The following is a 27,029-nucleotide window of genomic DNA, read 5'->3' as shown; positions in this document are numbered from 1 at the left end:
ATTGACTAAAGTGTTGATTTCTGCCTGTGGAATATTGTTCCATTCCTGAATGAGTGCTTGACGAAGTTCGTTGACGTTAGCGGGTGGGTTGGGACGACGCCTCAGTCCAGGCATGCTCAATGGGGTTGAGATCAGGACTTTTTATCGGGCCAGTCATCAATGAAATCAATATTATTTGTCCTAAGAAAATTTACAATGTCTCTAGCTGTATGAGAGGTGGCATTATCATGCTGAAAAATCGAGATGTTGGCGTTATTATGGAACAGAGGAATGGCGTGATGAGCAAGAATGTCATCGCGTTAACGTTGAGCATTTAAATTGCCATCAATGACTACTAGTGGTGAACGATAACCATGGGCAATGGCTGCCCAGACCATGACAGAATCACACACACACACACCCCCCCCCCCGAAACGATCTCGTTCAAGAAAACAGTCAGCATAGCGTTCATTTCTCCAACGGTAGACGCACACCCTGCCATCACCATGTTGTAAAGAAAATCGGGATTCATCTGAAAAAAGAACGGTATTCCAGCGCCACTGTATCCAACGAGTGTGTACACATGCCCAATTAAGACGATTTAGACGATGATGTTGCGTTAAAACGCATCCGACGTAAGGACGTCGTGCATGTAAACCGTTGTCCCGCAGACGATTATGAACAGTTTGCCCACTGATTCGGTTATTGTGAAGCCCAGGTGTGTTAGCAGCAGTAGCAGTGGCAGTTTGGAATCGATTGCGCAAATGCGTGTTCATGATATAGCGGTCTTGACCACGTGTTGTAACACGCGGACGTCCACGAGGTGGCAAGTCGTTGGTGCTTCCTGTCGTTCGAAATCTTATGCGAAGATTTCGTATCGCTCGACTAGAACTCCCAACATGCCTTGCAACGTCTTCTGTCGACATGCCAGCATCAAGCATGCCAATCGCCCGTTCGCGTAAATTATTGGGTATTCTTGGCAATGTAAAAAACGTTACCGTATTTGACCGGAAATAAGCCCATGTCTTTGAATAAGCCCCCCTCCGTTTTGATAGCATTTAAGAAATTAGGCCCTCATTCGTAAATAAGCCCATCCCCAACTTCGTCACCTTATAAATAACATGAAATTGCAAGTTTGCTCAAAGTTAATTTAAAAGGTCATACCTCCTGCAGATAATTAAACACAAATGTAACACAATATTTTACCACCAGTGAGATTTAGCAGTCTAACAATAACAGTGTGTAACATTGTTTTCAATTTCATGCCTGCAGTATTTCTCTGAAGTGCCCAAGTATGAACTAAAAACCAATGTCTATTTTTACCACCACACTGGGTCCGCAGTTAATGCTAATTAAGCAAATACCTTATTCTGATTGGCTAAGAACAATGACCTTAGATTGACAATTCTTTGTAGTGTAAGCTGGCTGCCTGTGTCAGAAACGTGTGTATACGCTATTGAGTTTGTTGTTAATTGCTGTTGTTTTAAGTCTTCTCAGCATTAAATTTGGATGTAAATAAACAGCAATGGTAAGTAATTGTGACATAGAAGGTGTGTTTAGATACCGTATATCTTCGCCTGTAAGTCGATCTCGGCTATAAGTCGAGTCCCTAATTTCAAGCCCTGAAAACTTATTTTTTTATTGACCCGTTTATAAGTCGACCCATGAAAAACTACTTATAAATATTGAAATATTTCTTATTTTCAGCACATGAGAACAATAATATTTGAACAAATGAAAATTATTTTACAAACTTCGGTTTTCACGTTTTGTACATCGCAATATGATCAGACTATTCCAATCAAACTATCATTATTACATAGCATCAAAACGAAATATTCCCTTAGTAGAGAGTGAAAGCTGTTTGACTGTTACTGTATAGTACTGTACAGATGGTTTTGTGCACAGACAACAACTTTATTTATAAACACTGACAACAGATCACTACGATAAAACTGAAAGTATCACGTTTTGCCGCCATATTAATACATGTAAGGAGGATAACTCTGGAAAGTACACTGGTTTTTGTACCAAATGATGTGTGTCCCTATTGCTCTAGATAAGTGAACTGCAGAGATCAGTCTATTTTAAGGGAAAGGTCTCACTACACAGATGTCATCTGCCATTGAAACCCATGTTAAACTGCCCAACTTCAAGTGAAGATTGCCCATAGAACGGGTTCTTGTTGGCACTAACAACATACACCATTGCGAACATACATTATATAAGCATTTATATTCATTCCAAAATTGTGAACATTTCCGTCTCAGTTTTTTGCTATATGACCGCATCCGGCTGTAGTACCGGTCCGAACAGGTGGTTCATAAACCGATTCACTCCGGCTGTCACTTGCACTATATACCCATGTCCCAAAAGGTCGATGCACAATATTACAAAATAACATGGGCAAAATACAGCCAGAAGGCTTACCATTAAACATACATATTGTTTTAATTCTTCACCATTTCCTAGAAGTGAATATGTGAACCATAACATGTGCCACAATTAGGAACTATAGTGGACCGTCATCAATCAACTCTCACCCGGAAGTCATCTGTGTAGTGAGACCAAAGCTTAGTAATATTCATGAAGTTAATCACCGCCAAAACATTGTTTGAACAACCATTAATGCCAGTGACCAGATTTCAAAATAAACTCAGGCAACAGGTAGTTAGTATTGTTTACATTTTTACTATTAGTTATGACTGTTAATTTAACTAAGTGGACTGTTGTCTTGGCATGTGAGTGAGATCGTACGCCTTTTCGCATAACCAAAACCGTTCTAATGCCAAAAAAAATAGGTTATAAAAAATAAATGTGTCAAATTAACATATTTGAGTATAAATACATGGCATACTTCAACAATAAAACTTGTAAAATAATCCCCAAAACAGTAATATTTTTTGGTGAAATTTTTTTACCCTCTTATAAGTCGACCCCCCAAGTTATAAAATAATTTTTGGGTGAAAAAAATTCGACTTATAGGCAAAGATATACGGTACTAGTAAAAAACCCACAATTTAATAAACAATTATTATTTATTAATAACAAATGGAACACTAATTAATAGATGTGCTACTGAAAGTTTTTTGTTTTCTTCCTAGTTCATTTAAGTATTGTTATTTATTTTAATTATTATTATTAAAAAAAATTTCAACAAAACTGGCCCCTTCCAGTCAAATACGGTAATTGTTTTACAAATTTTGAAGTGTTTTCGTTCACTTGATAACAATGTCAGTAAGACGAGTAAAAAAAATTGACCGAATACTACACGGGACATGTCGAACCATGCATGCATGTGCAAATTGAATTTCACGTTGTCGATGATTAACAGTGCAAAAATAATCGATAAAATTCATGAATCCTGATAATACAGCTCAAGGTTAATACTACCTATATAATTTCATTACACAATGAATTCTTTAACACAACAAATACTATATGTACAAATCGGAAGTTTCTTTTTTTGTTCAGTATATATTGTCTACCTACCCTATTTTTTTTCAAAGATGAAACCTGAAATACATTTTCTTTTAGGCCTTACCAGGCCATAGCATTTCAAATTTCTTGACACTTTTTCGGTTCTGTGCCTTATGATCATGGGAACCCATAGAAAACCTTTAAAAAAAAAAAAAATGTGTCTGTGTGTGTGTGTGTGTGTGTGTGTGTATATATGTATATGTATTTTTTTTTAATAGTCGTGTGTACTCAATATAATAATCTTGCGAGAAAACAATTTCGGTTCAGTGATTTTGCCGACACGGTTCCAAAATGATAATTTCTGTGAAATCAGAGGGCCTGCATTACGTTAAAATTAAATTAATAATTATCATGTTCAGGCATTACTGCAATTAATGTGGCCGAGAATTAACATTGACTTGCAAAAACTATTGTTTTGTGTTTTGTGTTTAATTTTGGGTAACCTATTTTTATACATCCGTCCAAGATCTTTTCATTTCTGGAGCATATCTTACTTACCAAATGCTATATGATTATCAAACCTTGCATGTAAGAACAACATATAATGGTAATGTATAGCGTACCATAACTAAGCCACTGTGACTTACTTTTCACGCATTATTGTACATTAAAGAAAATCCTTGTCTGGCTCTTATAGGGTTTAAGCTGGAAGCCAAAAATTAATAGTAATTTGGTGAATTTGATCAGAAAATCTGTAGCCAAATTCATGTAACATTTAGCTAAACAGAATTATTTTTAAAAATAGCTATGCACAAAAAATTGATATAGTTTTCGAATTAGCTTTTTGGCCAATTGGTAATGACATATATTCGCCAAATTCAACTTTGAATTGGATTTGGCAAATGACAGCTTAAACTGTGCTATATCTATGATCTACCATATCAAACCTTGTATGCAAGTACAACTTGCGACCTACTTTTGATGGGCATATCAATATTATCATGTATCTTACTGGTACTCGTGTTTGTGAATTAAATTTGTCATCATTTACAATCAACATAATGGGTTATCAGAATTTTATTTTTGTTTAACCCATAATTGGTTATTTACATTTTGAATTCTCAGAGGTCTGTATTCATAAATATTTCAACTGTGATAGCTTGTGTGTGTGTACAGATTGTGTGTATATGTTGAATTTTTGCAGGATTTCCGGCACAATGCAGAGGCTGCCAAGGTTGCTCTTGATGGAAAAACCCAGAATGGTAGAACACTACGAGTTCGTTTTGCAACTCATGGTGCCGCTCTCAAAGTGACAAATCTGCATCCATATGTCTCCAATGAGCTGCTGAATGATGCCTTTTCTCAGTTTGGAGAGCTGGAGAGAGCTATTGTAATAGTCGACGACCGAGGCAAGTCCACCGGAGAGGGGATCGTTGAGTTTGTGAGGAAACCAGGAGCTCAGCAGGCCCTTAGGAGAATTAATGAAGGAGTCTTCCTGCTAGGATCGTGAGTATATTGTCAGCAGAACTTTACTTTTAAATAAGAAAAGCAAACAAATTTAAATTTGACTTCTTCATTAGTTTTGCCAAACCTTTAAAAACATTTTTTATTAATCGCTATAAGACTCTTATTGGTTCATTGCTCGAAAAGGTATTTATTTATTTATTTATTTGCTTGATACATATAAACCGTACTGTTGTGAACTTCTATTCCAGGTCACCACGTCCGGTGATTGTAGAGCCCTTGGAACAGAAGGATGAGGAAGATGGAATGCCAGAAAAATTCATAAACAAAAATGATCAGTATAAGAAGTATGTTACATTTTACTGCAATTTCATTAGTTTGTTGATGAAGTTCTGATTTGTGTGATTGACCCATTCAACTAATTAAGTACACTTTTCCTGTTGAATTATAATTTCATTCTAATCCCGCGGCGGGACGTAGCCCTGTGGTACAGCCCCCACCTGATGTGAGATCGGTTTGGGATTGATCCCCCTCGGTGGGCCCATTGGGCTATTGCTCGCTCCAGCCAGTGCACCATGACTGGTATATCAAAGACCGTGGGGATGGTGCATACAAAAGATCCCATGATGCTAATGAAATTTTTTAGCAGGCTTTCTTTCTAAGATGATATGTCAAAATTCCCATGTTTGACATCCAGTAGCCGATGATTAATAAATCAATGTGCTCTAGTGGTGGTGTTAAACAAAACAAACATGTTTTTTCATTTTAGTCCCATGATCCTTGGTGCTCTAATGAAGATGTTAATTATTAAATTAATTTTATGTATATTCCTTTTTCAAGACCAGCAGTTGCATATTAATTGCATGCACAGTTGATGCTATATTATAATGAGTTTGTATCTAAACGTGTTAGAGATGAACAACCTGTTTTTTATCTCCATATTTAATGTTGGAAATGTTGTTTATGTATTATAATGTAGCCTCATTGTTTAATGGGAGCTATCATTCTTGCTCTTCATCACTTCCCTGAGACTATATCAAGGAGAGTATTTTTGTGCAAATTCAGTCATTAGCTACTGAAAAACGGTGGGATGGGAAAAACCCACTGGTTCCGCGGAGGTGGTTCAATTAGAACTACAACCCAAGCATCTCAGGTGTGCACTACAGACTGAATTAGATCCCTCATATTATTATTTTATTTTTTTAAATAACTACTTAAATGTAGGCCTACAATTAGTTCAGTTGATAGTGATTGTTGAGGCATTGAATTTCATGTGACATTTTTAATCCAACAATTACTCAACCAGTCTCCCTAACTCAAAATTTTTGTAACACGTCATTTGACCTACCACTACCAGGTACAAACGGCTCTGTCGGTGTTACATTATTGATCTAGAACGGTCCCAATGTTGTTGATGAAAAAATACGCAAACTCTGACAAAATCTCTCATTACAAAGGATTTTCTTCTAAACGTGCGATGCCATAATAAAGATAATCTAAAAAAAGATAATTTTAGACACCATCATAAATGCGTAACAAGTTGTTAAGTAGTCCAGAGTTCCAACAGTAAAAATAATCTGACCCCAATAGCTCTGACTGGTCAGTATGCCACAGAGTACTGCACATTAAATCATGTTCAGTCACATGGTCTGTGACTTTCTAACAAATGTATTGAAACAAACAAAAATTAAATAGTCTGCTATGATTGCTGTTATTATAGTTGGTACATGTATACATATATAAAAAAACATATGTACATTCATTAATCTCTGGCTAAAAATTTAAATATTTAAATGAAGTTTTATTTGACTTTTTTAAAAGATAAAAAAAGAAAAATAATAGACAAAAAACCACTATTATTTTTTTAAACGAGACCTAGGTCTATTTCTACATAACAATTTTCATTTCTTTTCCTTCTTTTTATTATTCCGTCTTCTTTTGAATTGTCTTTGTCTTTGTCTAAATTTCATTTCTGTTTTAAAGAAGGTAGAAAGTTACACGCTTGCCATTTTCGGCACCTCACATAAACTTTGTAAGCTAACAGTTATGAACTAATCGAGACAATTTGACTGACTTTTCTCATTTCTGTAACACCGGCCTCGGTGGCGTCGTGGCAGGCCATCGGTCTACAGGCTGGTAGGTACTGGGTTCGGATCCCAGTCGAGGCATGGAATTTTTAATCCAGATACCGACTCCAAACCCCGAGTGAATGCTCCGCAAGGCTCAATGGGTAGGTGTAAACCACTTGCACCGACCAGTGATCCATAACTGGTTCAACAAAGGCCATGGTTTGTGCTATCCTGCCTGTGGGAAGCGCAAATAAAAGATCCCTTGCTGCCTGTCGTAAAAGAGTAGCCTATGTGGCGACAGCGGGTTTCCTCTAAAAAAATCTGTGTGGTCCGTAACCATATGTCTGACGCCATATAACCGTAAATAAAATGTGTTGAGTGCGTCGTTAAATAAAACACTTCTTTCATTTCTGTGACAAGTTCATTTGTGTAGGCTACAGAAGCCACTATTTAATTCAGTTCCTTTTTTTTTCATAACTATATAAATAGTATAAATGAGTTGGCCTTATCAGACGTGATATATTACCTTACAAAAGTGGATTTTTTCTAATTAATAATAAATTAAATAGGATAAGGAGTTGGATTGGATTGGTACGTCTTCAAAAATATCTATTAAACCAGTGATTTGTATAGCAAAGATAAGTACCAGTCATATATTGAAAGGTTGCATGGATGCTACTGTTCTCGTCACATTTTAAATATTTCTGGTATTATTAAACGGGTCTTTCTATCAGCTACATACGGTTTTGTAAATAACTAGTGGCAGTCGATATACTAAATTATTTACTTATGCTGTTAGTTTATTGTAATGTGTGTTGTTTTTCACACATCAGATTGAAATTACGTACGCTGTACGAGCGTAATTGCCCTCGCATACCTTAAAAGACAAGATCTGAAATTGCATGCAAATTTATATGGTATTATTATGATAATATCTTAAATCATGAATGGCTCCCCATAATCTAACTTAGTGAAACAGTTGATCACTCCACTCAATTTTGTTTTCACTGGAAGGTGTGAAGATGTTAAATGTGTTGTTTGTTTCAGGGAAAGGGAACAAGAGCCGCGGTTTGCTCACCCTGGAACGTTTGAGTACGAGTTTGGTCTGCGCTGGCGTCAGATCGAGGAGCTTGAGAAGGAGCGCCACGAGCTGGTGAGGAAGGAGACTGAGGAGGCCCGACTGAAGCTGGAGGAGGAGATGCAGAGTGCGCTGTACGAGTACCAGGCTGAACAGATCAGACAAGGTACACAACATAACCTACAGCAAAACTGGCTTTGTAAACCAGACAGTTGAAAACATTCAGTATACATAGTCTCTAGGCACGTCTCAGCCTGTCCATTGCCAAATTAGCCAATTGCTCATTTTGTATAAAGTGGCTGAAACATTTAGTCTTTGGCTAATAATATATTCCTTAAATTAACCTTGTTTTAATAATTTTCAAGGAAATACTCTATATCTAAAAATTGGCTAAACCCAAAATTGTTCCAGTGTTAGCCTTGTGTATGTTATGGTATGTAGCCATTAACATGTCCAAAAGGTTTATAGAAAGTACTGAAGTTTGGTTCAACTCTGAGATGACTGAACAAGTGTTAATAATACTTAGAAATGATATACTTGGTGCTCTTCAGTTAGGTGCTATATTATATATCCATCTTTCCTTGGTCAGTATTTCTGTGTGTCAAGTGAATGTTTGTGTTTCAGATTTGATGCGACAACAAGAGGAGTTGCGACGTCTTGAAGAGCACAGACAACAAGACATGATTCGCCGGCACCAGGAGATGGAAATGAGGTATTGTCATCGACACTAGTTTGTCATTACAGAGTTCCTCCAGAGCAGCACTGGGTCTGACTCAATTATTAATGCAGTTTGACTGATTAAAGTAAAAACAAACAAAAAATCAAATTTAACAACACCTCTAGTTGTTATTCAAGCCGTAGCAGAAATCTGTCTGATTAAAGTAAAAATAGAACAATTTAAGAATACCATAGGCAATTTATAGAGAAACATGATAAATTCTGACAGTTCTCAGAGGAAACTCAATGTATTTTTGCATTAGCAGCAAGGAATTTTGTGTGCATTTTTCGCATCAAGACTGCACATACCACAGTCTTTGATCTGCCAGTTGTGACATACTGGTTGGGGGCAATAACTCCATTGTGATGTATCACAAACTTTCTTATTTTCCTAATTTGTAATGTACATAAAAGAAATATTAAATTTTTTCTTAAATATTTGTACAGCTACATGCATCTACTGTGTGGAGCCACCTTATATTATTACCTACATTTAATAAATTGATGTCTTTCTTGAGGCTTGTATCCTAGTTTATTGCATGTAATGCCTTGTTTTACAGACAGCGTCAACAGGAACATCTGCGTAAAGAGGACGAGCAACGTCGACAACAGATGTTCATGATGGCTCACCGATTGGACGGGTCTGGACCGTGGGGACCGTCTGGCCATGATGACATCATGTCGCAGGTCTGTTGTCAATGCAAGAGCAACAGCTAGATGGGGAAAATTATATTTAAAAAAAATTAAATAATAATTAATGATCATTTAACTAGGCCTGTGAAAAAATCAATAACTTGTCCCATAATTGTGTAGATTTTCATTATAAGAAGCCAAATTCCTCTACTAGATCATTAAATCATGTTGACAAACTGTTACCTGGAAATGACTGCGGGTAAGAGGGACAACAAAAAATTTCAATCTTATTCTACTAAATTATGAATGTTTAATAAAGATTAAACATTCAGGCTAGCTAGAAAACCAGCAATTAATGTAGAATGCAGTAGGCATTAAGGAATGTGAACATTAAGTTTTAAGGTAAATATGCTCCCCACCAAAACATGGGGAAATGTTAATTGTGGGTAGCCCAACTGAAAAGTCAGTGTAATATATATATGTTAATTTGTAGTGTGACTTGTATTTGTGTTTGTTCCCAGGGTGGAATGCGTGAAGGGCAGGGTCCACGATCTGGCCGAGAGAACTCTGCACCTCTTCCTCCTCCCCCGGCGCCACCTGTTGGCATGGGCATCGACAGAAACCGACAGAACCAGGTACTTTTATTCCTTCAAGATACTGTAAATCTTAAAATATAGTTAGCGATCTTAAAATTTAACAAAATCCAAATAGTGATATATTAGCAAAATAAAAGTTGAGCGAAGTTGGGCTGATATATATCAGACGGTAAAAAACCTCAAGGTGAAGTTCTAAGACCAGCTGAAATAATACTTGGAATATATTTTAAAGAAAGGGACAATTAAGGCATTTGGCCTGCTATGCATATTCAACGATATATAACGCACATTATTGTTTAATATCAACAAGTATAATCTTATAGTTAATTAATAAAACACTTAAATTTGACGGCTATTATATATACTGAACAAAATAAGAAACTTCCGCTAACTTTGCTTGAACATAACTTGATGAAAACAAACCGGGGGAATAATTGTTATATATGCGTTTAAAGAGTGTTCCATGATGCATCGTTTGGTGCAAAAATCATGGCGATAGGTTAACAGAAACTGGGAGAAATTTTGACCAAGTGTGGTAGGGGTTAAAAAAAAAAAAACCCACTTAATAAGGGGTATGACCACCTCTTGAATTGACTACTGCAGTGCATCGCAGGCACATAGAATTGACTAAAGTGTTGATTTCTGCCCGTGGAATATTGTTCCATTCCTGAATGAGCGCTTGACGAAGTTCGTTGACGTTAGTGTTTGGGTTGGGACGATGCCTCAATCGTCTGTCCAGACTATCCCAGACATGCTCGATGGGGTTGAGATCAGGACTTTTAGCGGGCCAGTCATCAATGAAATCAATGTTATTTGTCCTAAGAAAATTTACATTGTCTCTAGCTGTATGAGAGGTGGCATTATCATGCTGAAAAATCGAGATGTTGGTGTTGTTATGGAACAGAGGAATGACGTGATGAGCGAGAATGTCATCGCGGTAACATTGAGCATTTAAATTGCCATCAATGACGACTAGTGGTGAACGATAACCATGGGCAATGGCTGCCCAGACCATGACACAACCCTCACCCCCGAAACGATCTCGTTCAAGAAAAGTCAGCATAGCGTTCTTTTCTCCTATGGTAGACGCGCACCCTTCCATCACCACGTTGTAAAGAAAATCTGGATTCATCAGAAAAAAGAACTGTATTCCAGCGTCGCCGTATCCAACGAGTGTGTACACGTGCCCGATTTAGACGATGACGTTGCGTTAAAACGCATCCGACGTAAGGACGTCGTGCTTGTAAACCGTTCTCCCGCAGACAATTACGAACAGTTTGCCCACTGATTCGGTTATTATGAAGCCCAGGTGTGTTAGCAGCAGTAGCAGTGGCAGTTTGGAATCGATTGCGCAAATGCGTGTTCATGATATAGCGGTCTTGACCACACGTTGTAACACGCGGACGTCCAGATTTTGGTATCGCTCGAAATCTAGAACTCGACTAGAACTCCCAACATGCCTTGCAACGTCTTCTGTCGACATGCCAGCATCAAGCATGCTAATCGCCCGTTCGCGTAAATTATTGGGTATTCTTGGCATACTAAAAATGCTACAATGTAAAAAAAACCTTTAATTTTTTTTACAAATTTTGAAGTGTTTTCGTTCACTTGACAACAATGTCAGTAAGACAAGTAAAACAAATTGACCGAATACTACACGGGACATGTCGAACCATGCATGCACGTGCAAATTGAATTTCACGTTGTCGACGTTTAACAGTGGAAAAATAATCGATAAAATTCATGAATCCTGATAATACAGCTCAAGGCTAATACTAGCTATATAATTTCATTACACAATGAATTCTTTAACACAACAAATACTATATGTACAAATCGGAAGTTTCTTTTTTTGTTCAGTATATAACGGGCGCAGCCATTTTGTACCATCCCAGTGAATACGCCCTCTGGCAAGCTGGTGGTTATGTAATACCTAACCTGTCACGTCAGGAATTAGTCTTCGAACTGAAGAAACAAAACATACCTGATGTTTTTTGCAGATGCATCGCAATGTTCTGTAATAATATCCATCCCAGTAAGACGGCGGCATAATACAGTTATTTAAACACTTTGACAATGGTGGCTAGTTTTGTATTGAAAAATAATATATACTTGTCTTTTTTTCCGTGGCCTGTACCTGTGGTTCCTGATTGGCAGGTGTATATTTAGACGGTCCCCAGACACTGTGTCTAGACACACTAAAAAGACATGCCTCTTTTATTAAGATCACAAGGTATTGTCTGTTAGCCGCGCTGACACCCCTCAAATCGTAATGGATATTATCACATTATTTCTGTAAGTAATTCTGTAAAACCCTTGATTAAGTTGACTTTCCCATCTAAACTCACAAAACTGACCAATTACGTAGTCCCAAAGAAAAGAAAATTATCACTTGGGTATCGTGAGTGGTCGTTTTTGCTCGAACATGACCTACCAATAGGCTTAATAATAAGCATTTTTTCTTTGGATTTTTTTTAAAGAGAAAAATACTATAACTCCATTTCATTCTATTGATGCAAATTGAAATATATTTAGTTAAATAGTTTATTATACTATCAAGTCGTTTATGTTGTTTTACAAGTCAGGTTGATGAAAGCGAAGCGCCTTGTCGTAAATTAGAGCGTTTGTTTACACTGTGCTTAAGAGGGGTTGGACGGAGCTGACGTCTGTTCGCCCCAAGCTATACCACCGGACGTCACAAAAATGATACAAATTGGCTGCCCCCAGTTAGAAGGAATAATCATGGTTTTTTATTAATTCTAAAATTACACGTTTTTCGTTTGTTAAAGTGTCAGTATGTGTTGGTGGTCCGGGTATGCATCTTTCCAACAAATAAGGCTCTTATTTGAGTCTACCCTCCCTTTAACATTATGCAGCTTACAAACAACTTACATTTAGTCAAAAATGACAGTACCGTGCATGCTAAGTAACACTTGTTTTTAGATATCTTTTTGGTTTAATTAATAACATGTAAACCATTGTTGTTTGTTCAATTAATCGCCGACGGCACAATCTCAGTAAAGTGTTTTTTGGAACAGTATTGTACATTTCTTTAAATTTAGCTTCATGAAATATTAGCATTTTGTATTGCCTCACTAAATTTGTTAAAATTTTATGCCCGCTAATATTTCCTGATTTACAGTATTGCGTACTTTCTAAACTGATCTATTATGATAGTAAATTTTTATTGCACTTAATGCATTGTTTAGTCAGCGACAAATAGTAAATATGTTGTATTTCAGAGAAATTTTTTTGAGTATCACATCATGATTCACTATCCAAGCTACTCAATTTTAAAACAGTAGTTGCTAATCAATTCTCTATTGACTAGAAATATATTGACTAGAAATATTATTAATCAAGATTTAAAATTTTACCTGTATTTGCATTATGATAATATGAATGCACGGTCATCATATAGCCTGCTTTATTTTTTATCAGACCACTGTTTATTGGAGGCTATCACTTACCTGAAACTAGTTACAGGAGAGTAATTGTTAGCATGTGAATTTAAAAAAACAAACAGTGCTAAAATGTTAATACTTACTAAATAGTATGGTAATATCTTAAATGGCTCTTCATAATCAATTAATCATTCCCCTCACCTTTTTCATGGCAAGGCTTTGTTTTACCAACAAAACACCCTTTTTCAGCACATTCCTACATTCCCAACATGTGACATTCTTTGAAAATGTTTTGAGGTTTTGGTTTAACAGCAGGTTTTTTTTTTTTTTTATAGTCAAGAAATTTTCATTCAACATGAAAAAAGAAAATTGGTTGAGAACTATTATTTATGCATTTTAAAGTAACACAAGAAGCGATTGGCAATTAAAGTCCTAAAAATAGGTAATAGAAAATGCCTTTAAATAGTTGTGACCATTAAACTTGTTAAAAAAGGGAATGAATGAATGTTTAACGACACCCCAGCACAAAAAATACACATCGGCAATTGGGTGTCACAAATGGTAAGTATATGAAAATATTATTTAGATTTATTTATGTCAAACCACATTGTATGTTAAAAAAGGTATGTATTTTATTACTAATTAACAGTTGACTTGTATATGTTGGTATTGGTTGTTTTGCAGATGCAGGGTGGCAATATGGGACCTGGTTTCTCAGGGAACATGGGTGAGGGAAAGATGGGCGGAGGACCAAACCTGGAGAACCAGGGCAAGGCTGGCAGTGGTTCAGGAAACATGGCTGCTATGAATCAAAACCAAATGGTAATGTATCTTTTGCTTTGCCTGTCAACTTTGGGTTCTTGACTTGTTTACTGTTTGAAGTTCATTGTTTTCAGTTCGTGGATTTATTTTTCAGTTGATGAGATCAACTGTTTTTGAAGCAGATTAATACCACAACTTTATATTCAGTACATTTGCCACACTCATTTTCTGCTTTTCATACTTGAGGTGGGGGGGAATTCAACTGAAAATTTCAGGTATGTTGCAGTCGGTCTATATTGGTAATAACTGAATTTAAAAAAGTAATAAATTCTTCATACATATATTTCTACTTCTGATGTTTACAGTTTGCTGGATTATTCTCAAGAAGTATGGTTACAGGCAAAATTATTAAACAAAATTAATGTTAATAGTGAACTCGTTTTCCTCACACGAAAACTTCAATAACCACAATTTATGTATTTATGTAAAGAAAGCAGCTAGTGGCTAAAATTGTTAATTTTTAAAACAGTTTGAAAACATATTAAAGTCTACATGTACAATGTTTGGAATTCAGGGACACAGTGGCAATAATTTGTAAAACAGTTTGAAAACATATTAAAGTCTACATGTACAATGTTTGGAATTCAGGGACACAGTGGCAATAATTTTTAAAACAGTTTGAAAACATATTAAAGTCTACATGTACAATGTTTGGAATTCAGGGACACAGTGGCAATAATTTGTAAACAGTTTGAAAACATATTAAAGTCTACATGTACAATGTTTGGAATTCAGGGACACAGTGGCAATAATTTTTAAAACAGTTTGAAAACATATTAAAGTCTACATGTACAATGTTTGGAATTCAGGGACACAGTGGGAATAATTTTTAAAACCGTTTGAAAACATATTAAAGTCTACATGTACAATGTTTGGAATTCAGGGACACAGTGGGAATAATTTTTAAAACAGTTTGAAAACATATTAAAGTCTACATGTACAATGTTTGGAATTCAGGGACACAGTGGGAATAATTTTAAAAACAGTTTGAAAACATATTAAAGTCTACATGTACAATGTTTGGAATTCAGGGACACAGTGGGAATAATTTTGTTTGAGCCATGTTTCAGATGTGTAAAGTATTTCTTTGAAAAATAATATAGAATGGCTAATTTTAAACACATTTTATTAGCCAAATACTAAATATTGTAGGAACTTAACATAACAATTAGCAGTTGGCTGATTTGCTTATAGACATCATGAGACGTGGAATTACCAACTATTTAACTGATATGTTGAACAACACTTACCATGTCACCAAAAATATAACAGGTGTTCAGAATAATCATTTATTAGACGCAATTTGCCACTCATAACTTCCTTCTTTCAAGTAGTAGTGTATTAATCGCTGGTGACAACAAAAGACGTGACTGATAATTTTGTGTCAGTTTCTGTTTTCCTTTAATTGACTTATATGGGAAGTAGTTGATTGAGCTGAAATGATGATTTTTCATGTTTAGTGTCAGTTTTTGAGAAAAACAGTAACAAGATATTCTGAGTAATTTATACTGTGATAGTGAAATGGCAGACGTTACATAAATTGATAATACAGTTATCAACCGAGCTTAACACTTGTTGAAAGCAGTACTGTGTTATTTTCTATTCTTATTTTTTTAATAATCAAGTACTAAACACTTTCTGATGATCACTAATTGCTAAATGAAGTTGTTTTTAAATTCAGGTGTGGCATTACCTGTGTTTATGATTCTAAAATTGCCTCTTAAATATTTGTGTTTGGAACACTAGATTCACAATTCATTTTTTTGCCTATTCCTACGTGTAATTTTTGTATATGATCAGTTTAGTTTGTATAATATAAAATGTGCTAATCACTATATAACAGCATTACCCAGTTATATACCTTTGTGGTCCCACGTGTTCCTGTTAAAGATAGTGAAACTAGAGGGGATGATTTTCTGTTTCAGATTTTGCCACATTCTGTTTCAGATTTGTCAAATTCCGTTTTTTTTCCTTTTTTTAGTGTTCAATTAGTGTCCTGTTTTATTGTTATAAACTATATACATTTGTTATATTGTTCCAGCTCTGAGCTGGTTTGCTATTACTATTTTTTTTAAACACCTGTTGAAACAAACTTAAAAAAAAGAAAAGTGTATAAACCACACCACTTGGTTCCCACCTTCATCCGTAAATAAACCGCACCTTTAAATAAGCCGCGGTTAAAACAAAGCCACGAACTTAATTTTGGTTAATTATTTTTTGTATTTAATAATAATAAAGAGATCCATTCTCCCTTAAATTCAAACAATAAATAATTATTGATTGTGTGGCATTCAGTTTCATTTCATCTGATGGATTATGAGTAAGTTTCATTTATAATATAAGTTGTAGAAGCATCACGAGGGGTATATGGCTTTTTATGTACCCTCTGTGTGTTCTTTTACCCAGAGCCGAAGGCACACAGAGGGTACATAAAAAGCCATATACCCCGAGAGATGCTTCTACAACGAATTTATCTTGCCGACATGTTAAACCATATAGCCAAATAATCAAAATAATGCCAGACAATAATTGTTAACAATTTATTAACGGAGCCGTACCACGCAGACGCGAACGAAACCACTTGCCAGTGACGAACAATAGTTCCATCGATAAACGAGTTTTTAACTTCAAATGTTTGTAATACGAAATTGTCTGAAACATATTAATTAAAAAAAAACACCCCAAAAAACATTCTTTTTTTATCAGAAATGTATGTAATAAAAAACCACAAAAAACCCAAAACAAACACAACTGTTGCTAATCGCGCATTAATACAATAACACCACGACCGTAATTAGGTGGCCGAGTTCAACATTGCAGCTTTTAACAGTATTGAAATAGTGTATTTTATAGTAAAAATAAAATTAATTATGTATACTTGATTGATTATCAATGTTATTTATAAACTAATTATTGCTTTAGCATTAACTGGGGTGGCTGGAAACTGTTGGAAATTACAGACGGGGTATAAGAGAATTTGGCTCCGCCTACAGGGGTATAAGGGATTTGTCCAATGGCAAACAACCAATGAGATTAAAGAATTTTAAATTTAACAGACCGTTGACAAACCCCGCTATTTTCACGAAAATATGAACAAGAACTTTGGTAATGTATTGTTCGTAATCTTACATTATTTGCCCAAAAATATGTATAATTAAATAAATACATGATAACATATTAGTTTCAGCATGATTACAAAGCGTGAACCAAAAAAAAAAGGGGGGGGGGGCACACATAAGAATTGCTATTTTAGTACTCACTCGATTACACATGTATGTTAATTTCTCTGTAACCTAACTAGCGTGCTGTGTGCACAAATTACATATTCAAACGAGGTCGGGTCAATCTGGATATAGGCCAGTGGTAGTGAAACGAAACTAAACACTGTTCTGTCGATCGTTTAAAGTTTCGACATTATTTTATAACTTTAAAAAATATATATATTTGCCTAGAAATATATATTCAGAGCCGGTTTCAGGATCCGCGGGGCCTGTAGCACAAATAACAGCTGGGCCCAATTTCCAAGATATATATTTTGCAACCCCCTCGGGGAGAGGGGGAAAATGTACACAATGCCTCACCGCAGGACCCCCTGAACCGCAGGGTCTGTAGCACGTGCTACATGTGTTACATGCTACAATAATAAACCGGTGAGAAGAAAAGTAAAATGCTATTTTTGTGTGCAATTTAGAAAACAATTGGTTCAGAAATAAATAACATGTAGTAAATTCTGTAGCATGAAAAAAGGCGTTCCCCGTGGGATGGACTATAAATGTGAAATGTTTCCGTACAAATTAACGAATATGCCCGAAGTTTTACAAAATTACGTTTTCTGGCGAAAGCGTTGTGTAAATTGGCTATGCTTTTGAATCGTAATAAGTATTATTGAAAAATATCGAAATTGAACGTACTAGAAATCTTATTATATAATCAACATTCTAAAATTGTATTAGTAAATGTTTATTTTTATATTTCAAGTTAAATTTCACTATGTAAAGTGACACGGGTAAACAGTCACATGCTTTGTTGCAAGCTTACGGCAATTAAGCGTAACTTCCGAGAATTAACGGTTCTGAAAATATTTAGGCATACTGTACACTCCATGAAAGTTCGCATACCAAAACACTATGTGTATATTATCAATATTGAATCTTAAAACTACTAAAAATATTTATTATGGCGATTGAACCAGAAATACAACTTTTGAAGGTTATTTTTTTAAAATTGCAAATTCCGTTTCAGTTACTAAATTCTGCGATTCCGTCCGTTTTTCCGTGATCGCAGAAAATCATCCCCTCTATGTAACATGAATTGATCAGCTGTACACAACATTCAGCAGGTTACATATGCATACAGGGAGATCCTGAGTTCTATGCAGACGTGTCATTTTTCAGCTGCGCAGTGTACCTAATGAAGATTTTTATCATGTACTTGCTCACACTGTTTACGTTTTGCTCTTGTGTATCAGACTTGTGGCCCTTGTCTTCAGCTTGTTAACATTTAGATGTTTTATTATATTTATGTAACAGATTTAGCAGTTTGTACAAGATATATTGTGCTGAAGGTGGCGCCTAATGACATAATTGTAAAAGGATTTTTGAGATTATTACGTCTTTCATCAATCATGGGTGTAAAGCTTTAATATGTTAACATAATATTTTTAGAGGTATAGGTTTCGTAATAGTTTTGTAATAAGAATGTTCTGCTATTGAAAAACCCAAAATGAAATGTAATGCAGATATGCTCATGTTTATTCACGTACAGTTAGTTAATGGTGACCTATATTTTGTGTTATTGACAGTTTTTATGCTAGGAACAAACATACATATACGGTATGCAACATAATGTCCTATTAAACTGTTTTTAAAAGAAAAATTTAATTGGAATCCATAACATGGCAATATGGTTGTCAACTTTATTTTGTGTCATGACATTGAAGTCATATATTTATTACGGGTTAAACAGTACTTCATAGTAGCATCTATAGTTCTTGTGATTGACTCTCACTTTTACGTGTTGGCAAGACTGAAATTTTTTACTAAGTACTAGTTGACTCAATCCATAGTGGTAACAGGATAAAATGTCGTTGAGAAGAACAAAATTTATACTATTCTCTTGATAGCTGTCAATGTTATTGCTGGCTGGTAAAAGTTTAACACAAAATAATGTTTTTTAAAATGAATATCATAAAAGGTAATTCAATTATTTTCCTCTGCTTTCTTAATTACTATGCATTAATAGTTTGTCACAAATCAGATAAAAACTGCCATCTTGAAAAAATGCCTTATCCTTTCTGTCAGTCTGTTCTCAAATTGTACATTTGGGAATATTTTAGATCTGTTTTTGGTTTGCTGATTATTTTACGCTTATAATGTGTTTGCATGCTGCATAAACAAAAATGACCGAGGTTCTTGTCTATGTAAAGCACATGATTGTCTTTTTAACTTTAATAATAATGAAAATAATATATTTTTTGTTAAAATATCACTGATATTTTTGGCAAAATACGGTTACGGTCTGTTTTCATAGTATTATTGATTGTCTAATAATTTTAATTGAGAAATTGAAGTTAAAGTGAATTGCACCCTTGTATGTTTTTGCCCAAAATAAGGAAGCTAACATATATATTTTACACTGGGAAATTAGGCTTCTGATCTTGGCACTACAATAATTGATAAATAAATGACTTGTGACTTGTAAACTTCACTTGTTTGATATAGTTTGATTTAAGCATTGACAATATACAGCAAATTGGGTCGCCACTATTTCTCTTGAGTAATCCAGTTTACTCTGCTGAACAGTAGATCTTCAGATGATGAGAAATCTTGGTAAAAGTTAGTAACTGAAAACGTGTGTACGAAGATTGTACATGGTTACTGTAATGACTACAAATAGAAGCTATGACATCATTATTTTAAGCGTATTTGTGCTGGTTTCACCATCAAGCATGAACTGTACATGCATTCTCTTTATGTAAGAAAAATAGATAAGTAATTACAAAAAGAAAGGCCTAATTCTCCAAAATAAAAGTATTTGATTCATAACTAATGGTACGTGAGGTATTTTAGGGTTTCTTCATTCACTTGATGTGAATATTGTGTTTACGTTCTCTGTTCTCATGGAATATTTTCCCTTTGAAAGTGTAATTATAATTATGTTGCAAAATATTTGTTGATGACAATTTTGAAACGTCATCTGAACTGAAGTGAAATTTATATATACTCAGGCCATAGATATATATTTTTAAAGATCATCTTAAGGCTCAAGTAACCTATTGTGATCCATTTTCGTCTGTCATTGTACTATGAACTGTGAAGAAGGAAACGTCCATTTGTGTAAGTAATTACCGTGGTGAATACTACATTTTTGTGTGACCTAATTAGGGATTTTAACTAAAGGTTATCGAAGAATAGTATGTTCAGGAACAACATGCATCAAGCCATAATATTCAAATAAAATGTCCAGTTGTTTTTGAATTAAATATTAGAAATCATCTCCTTTTTCTTTTTGAAACACTATAAATTCACACAGTACAATATTTCACACAAATCGTCATTCTGTTTGTGCATCAGTTATGCAACTTCAAATACACTCGAGCCACCAGTCAGTTACATGATAAACTGTTAAATTAAAAAGGTAAAGTTGCAAACATCCGAATAACAGTCCCAGGAACTTTAATCATGTAGGATATTACAAACATCTGTGTATTTCAAAATGTTGTATACTGGTTTTAGGACATTTGGTTGTCACTGTAGTACAGAATTGTAGGAAAACTGTTGGAATTATAGGTAACTGATTGTTAACACAAATAAAATTCAATTAACCAATGATTACCTAGGTGATAACCAAGTGAACAGCCTCTGGTTACCTAAGATTTAAAAATATTGTTCTCTGCTTACAAAAACACTTAAATATCCTTTCGTATTACTAAGTGAAGATTCACAGTTGAAGCTTGTCAGCTACAGAGCAGTAAGCAGGCTTTAGTGTCTCACCTCTGAAATATACTCTTCAAAAAAAGAAACGCAAAAGGGTACAAATGGGTTATAACTCCGATTTTATGTTTCCTACCGGTTCATGCTTTGTGAATATAAGGTCATGCATGTCCCAAACACATCCCACGTTGTATTCGATAAAACGCAGCTACTGTACAATAAAGTTCCAAAATGTGAATATTCGCAAAAACGCAGCTACCAAAACCATGTCACCACTGCACGTTTGTCATCACGTGCAACATGAACACCGACAGTATTGTGTTCGCTTGTGGCCTCTGTACTGACAGTTGACAATCCAGGACATGCCACGTTTCAGTGAACCGCAAACCCATCGGTCAGGCGAATCCAGAACGGCCGTTGCCAGGGCATTCCAGTGATCCCCAAGCACCATCTCCAGACTGTGGGACCGTTACCAGCAACATGGATCAATACGTGACCTCCCTAATCCGGTCGACCACCCCCGGTTTACCGCTAGTGACGCCACTTTGGATTGACTTTGCCATTGCCGCAGCAATACTTTGCGCAGGATATCCGACTTAAATTTCCCCACGTGCCAGACGTCCAGTTCGAGGTGTCATTTACACACCACAACTTTGCAGTGGTGCCAGATTCATCGACAATGGCCTCAACTGCCAAGTTCAGTTATTTCTGGTACGACTTCCTGTATCGTCTTATGCGGCAAACTGCGTGCAGGAAGTGGACAGATTCGGCGGGGGTAGTGTCATGGTGTGGGCAGCCATCTCACACACTGGCAGAACTGACCTGGTCCACGTGCAGGGCAACCTGAATGCACAGGGGCAACCTACATTGACCAGATCCTCCGGCCACACATCGTTCCATTGGCCAACGCCAACGCAGTGTTCCAACAGTCAGGGCTTTCCTACATAAAAAATTAAATCTCCTTCCTTGGCCATCGATATCACTGTTGGGTGGTGGTACGAGTGCACGCCTCCGACAGCGACAACTATCCCACAGAAGGAAAAAAATCCCCTATACTCTGGATTTCAAGGGCCTTAAAAAATTTCATCACTTACCCCATTAGATAAAGTAAGAATCCTATTTGGTCTCTTCCCTCCCTCTCGTCTCTGTCCACCTCCTCTCTCACTGATGCTTGTTTAATCTCTCTCTCTGTGATACTGAAATATAATTTTCTCAACCTGTTGTCTCTTTGTAAAAACGATAATTTAATTTAACTGTTTACCCTCTCTTTTCTCTGTCTGTCCCTCTCTCTCTTCTCTCTTCCTGTCGTGTCTCTCTCTCTCTCTCCTCAAACTGTTCTCTCTCTGTATTAATGTCTCTCCCTCTCTGTCTGTCTCTCTCTCTCTCTGTCTCTCTGTCTCTCTGTCTGTCTCTCTCTGTCTCTCTCTCTCCTCTGTCTCTCTCTCTCTGTCTGTCTCTCTCCTGTATGTCTCTCTCTCTCTCTCTCTCTCTCTCTCTCTCTCTCTCTCTCTCTCTCTCTCTCTCTCTCTCTCTCGCTCTCTCTCTCTCTCTGTCTGATTTTTCTTATGAAATGAAAATAAGGCCTTCATGTAATTTGTTATATATGTAATTTGCTAACAAGTTTAAATGCAATGTGTTGGTGTGCTAATGATAAATATTGTAATACTCAACACCACGTTCATATAATGGAGATTAAGCAAGTCAAGACTGATACGTTTGTCCAGTTTCTGGTTTTATTAGATGAAAGATGGTTCTTCCATCTCTGTTGATATGATCAGGTTTGGTGGAAGGAACCAGTAAACTAAATTATCTCAGAAATGATGTAATAGGCCACGCGGGTGGACATGTTAATCGGTTTTCAGTATTGGTATTAAATGACTGCTAGGTATATTGCATGCTATAAGTAGTTTATATTATTCTATATTGTACAGGTTTTGCAATTTGCAGATTGTAACCACTAAGGTTGTGACAATGATGTGTAGCAAACGTTGTTCAACAGATTGAAATAGTAGCAGGTATGATGTGCTGAAGCAAGGGCCACAAGTTAATCATTGATGATGTGATTTACATGACTGATATTTATTAATCTGTTGTGCAGATATAGACTTGACATGTAAATATATATTATATATGAATCTCTCTATAGGTGTGTCAGCCAGGAACATGTTTTTTGATTTACTCTAGCTAATGAATGATCTGATGATCATGCTAGCTCATCTTGATTGGTTCGGTTGGTTGAGCATGATTCACAATTTTGTGATATGCTAACATCCAGATTTAGTGGGTTGTACGACATTACAGATGACTTGTATTATATTTTAACTTTATACATTTATCTGTACTTAGGGAATCACTTTACCTTTAGTGGTGACATCCTTTTTTTAATCATTTTGTTTCTGAGTTCCGTTTTACAAAAAAATGCCTGCAGTCTTTGTAAATTCACAGCCACAATCTAGCGTCCCTGCCATGGCAAGGTGTAAGCTGCAACACTGCAATAGACCTGAGACAGTTGAAATCCGTCGTCAGAGAAATTTTGGAAATTATTTTTTCAATCACTTCGGCCGTTTTCAGTTTCCGTAATGTCAACCCGATCACTTCGGCCGTTTTCTTTGCCCCACTGGACAGAACACACCCCCACCCCCCCCCCCCCCCCTTAGGTACCTATCGGATGGGTATAATCTACCATACATTTTGGGGCTGATGAACGGCCCCATTCCCCTAACGTAAATTCCCAATCCAATATCAAACCTTTTCCCAATTACGACCCAACAGTTTCCCAATAAAAATTCCCAAAGTTGCTCTTATCGCGGATACTTGAACTCATAAAAATGTTTTAAAATTTAGCTAATTGTATATTTAAAAAAAAAAAAAATGACATCGAACAAGTTTCGTTTTGGTTTTCCGATCGATTACAAACATGTGACGAAAAAGTCTGACCTGGATATGCAAATTAGTTTTATCCTGTTTTGGTACAGTCTGTTGTGTAGTAGTTTTTAGTAATAATGCCTACATTGTCTGATATAATACAGTTTTGGTAGAAGAATACAACTTTTTGTTTTAATTCATCCATTTGCGTTAACACATATTTGGGATCTATTGCAACACGTCTAATCCGCTATTTACATAGTCCGAACGGACGTAGAAAGTAAAGTATTTACTTAATGTGTACCTTGCACTATCATTTGCTGTGCTATTTTAAGCAGACGATCATATTTTGTAAAAAGGTGTGTACATATGTTTCGTACGTTTTTTTAAAAATATTTTATTATTATTTATATATTTTTTTTAAATCATTTTTGGTATGGTTTTTGTAATTAAAAAAACAACAAAAAACGTTACTACAGTAGTTGTAAATTAATTGAAAAACCCCCCCCCATCTTTAATTTAAATGTGCTACTCACTCCCTTTGAAGTAATGGCCGTACGTGCGAGTTTGAACATTGTTACAATGTAATAGTTCGGCTGGGAGATATTAGATTGCATATTATAGATATTGAAACTTAATAAAGTTGATCCGGTCAAATATAACATTTACCGACCAGCGGTATGTTACTTCTTTATTATTTACGATTGAATAATGGGAGCATTCGAGAACTACGCAACGTGCACTAAGGAGTGGGGGAATTATGGGATGTGACAAAACATATTTGGGGGAGGGTGGTTATTGTGCAACTTAATGTTAATTCATAAAGTAAAATGCAACCAGTCATTGCCATTTTATTTTAACATATATGTATTACTAAAGACACCAAAGTAAAATATGACACGGTCACAAAACGTTACAAGGGGAGAGGGGTATTGAAACTGCAAGATTTTGCGTTACATATTGTTAAATGACACAAAGATCAACAAAGGACTATTCAACATTAGCGTAATGCAGTATCAGACATTGGCTTTTACCTCAATTTTTAACGACCCCCTCCCCCTCACATAATGAATTAGCAATAACACAAGGGCCACCCGATGTAAATGTATTTGAATATTTGATTTGCCGTCCATCAGCTAGCGGTCAAGCCTAAATAAATAATATCAGGTAATAATGCAAACTTAAAAAAAATGCCCGTACCAGAGCCGTAGCTTGTGAAAGAACACCCCAGCAAATGTCAGCCTAATAGGACTATTTCCCAGTGGCATAGTTGGGGGGGGGGGGGGGGGGGGGGGGGGGGGGAGAGAGACATTATTGCCATGCCCGCTGCCCCCCCCCCCCCAATCCCCAGAAATGTTTACCTTTTTGCTTATTAATAACTTTAAAAAGGTTCCTGTGTCATATCCCACTACACAAGTGCCACCCCCCCAATACAAAATCCTGCCTACGCCACTGCTATTTCCATTAATATAGGTTCACTGCAGGACCCATCAAATTAATGTTTTTGTCCAATAAAATAAATAACATGGTGTGGGATGGGAGAAATACATGTTTAAAATGGACGACAATTGTCATATAAAACATTACCATTTTGAATGCCCTTTTGAAATTTCAGTCACAACATTTTACTTTTGTTAACAGCCATGTACATAGGTTTACGTGTTTATGTGCAGAAGTTAGTGAATTGTTGTTAATACATGTCAGCTGTTGATTTGGTTTGCCAGTGAACCTGTAAATACAAAATTGCATTGTGGAACATTTTAAGACTTGTTTACAAGTGATAGTTATAAGTCACTATAATTAATTTTGGTACTATATAATTGTTTTGTGGAATGTAGCATGGGAATAAACTTCAGGATGCCTCTTCAATTGGATCATGTGATGTGTTTGATCATAATAACCAAATCTGAGAAACACTGTTATTGAGATGTTTCTGATGTTGGTTTTACTTTTGCAAATTTTGCTTGATTATCAATATAAGCAGTGCCAATAAACTGAAATCAGCAACTGTAAAACCATTAGAATAAAGATTTTTTAAGTGGTGTACTTAAATACATGACATACTAGCTGAACAAGTATAACTTATACTCCAGTATTTGTTTTTATGCCTTAGAAAATCCATTATCATTTGTTCCGACTTTCTGCTTGCTAGATAAGAAGTGCGTCCTGCACAGTGCTAAAATATATCCAAATATTTATAATATATATTGTATGTTATTTTTTAACTTGGTTCACATATGAAGTACATGTACATCACTTTTGTTTTTCCTTTTAAAATTAGTGTTCTAAATTACTGTTTATTTATAGGTTTGCTTTATTCAGTGTTGTCTTTCAAAAGGAAATAATATATGTTTGCATCGATTATTGAAAACCTGTGATGTAATAGTACTAAGTTCTCACACTTGGACAGTACTGGTTCGACTTTATGCACGTTATTTCTGAATTTCACCGACAAATTTTCTTCACAACTTAAATTAGTCCTTAAACTTTGTGATGACAATTAGCAGAGCTCAGCATATGCATTAAGCACTTGTTCATGTGGGTTTTTTTTTTATATAAAATACTTTTACATTGTCCTTGCACTTGGAATAAAACTGGACAAGTCAAACTATTGGTGGACAGGTAGATTTTCTAGATGTACTTGTCTGGTGGACTAGTGGAAAGTTTGCTTCTTTCTATCACCAAGAGCTGTTACAAAAAGCTGTTGCAAAACTGATCTACAATGGCAGTTGTGTCATATAAGGGATGTAGAAATGAGAAATATCCCACTAGTCTGCCAACCAGTACCAGTGGAAAACTTACTAGACCATCGGAATTATATAGTCCATCAGTCCACAGTATAAACTTAAATGATTATTCATTAAAACTAAATGTGTTGAAATATTTTTATTCCAGCTTTTGTTCTCTTTATATTGATACTAAAATAATGCTTTATTTGGCTAAATCACATCCATTACAATTTTCACGCTACGTTTCAGCAGCATCCTGCTGCCTTCATCAAGGAATTGTAATTATCTCTTCTGTTAACGTTTTTCTCCTTACATTTAGGC

The 27,029-nt window shown here is 35.7% G+C and overlaps 1 protein-coding gene across 3 annotated transcripts in view; it reads left to right on the top strand.

Annotated features, from left to right (window-relative positions):
* LOC121371826 (non-POU domain-containing octamer-binding protein-like) overlaps positions 1-27,029 on the top strand; it is a 78,157-nt gene that overhangs the window by 14,169 nt on the left and 36,959 nt on the right. For all 3 annotated transcript variants that reach the window (XR_005957831.1, XR_005957832.1, XM_041498001.1), the window contains exons 2-8: positions 4,604-4,905; positions 5,115-5,210; positions 7,980-8,176; positions 8,635-8,722; positions 9,288-9,414; positions 9,882-9,995; positions 14,045-14,182. Coding sequence is in view for 1 of the 3 variants with exons in the window: in XM_041498001.1 (XP_041353935.1) it covers positions 4,604-4,905; positions 5,115-5,210; positions 7,980-8,176; positions 8,635-8,722; positions 9,288-9,414; positions 9,882-9,995; positions 14,045-14,182 (1,062 nt within the window). In the remaining 2 variants the exon portion in view is untranslated. The remainder of the gene's footprint in view (positions 1-4,603; positions 4,906-5,114; positions 5,211-7,979; positions 8,177-8,634; positions 8,723-9,287; positions 9,415-9,881; positions 9,996-14,044; positions 14,183-27,029) is intronic.

The sequence above is a fragment of the Gigantopelta aegis genome, chromosome 4 (assembly GCF_016097555.1).
Source record: "Gigantopelta aegis isolate Gae_Host chromosome 4, Gae_host_genome, whole genome shotgun sequence".
In the NCBI taxonomy this organism is placed as follows: domain Eukaryota; kingdom Metazoa; phylum Mollusca; class Gastropoda; order Neomphalida; family Peltospiridae; genus Gigantopelta; species Gigantopelta aegis.
This window is presented reverse-complemented; position numbering and strand designations above follow the sequence as displayed.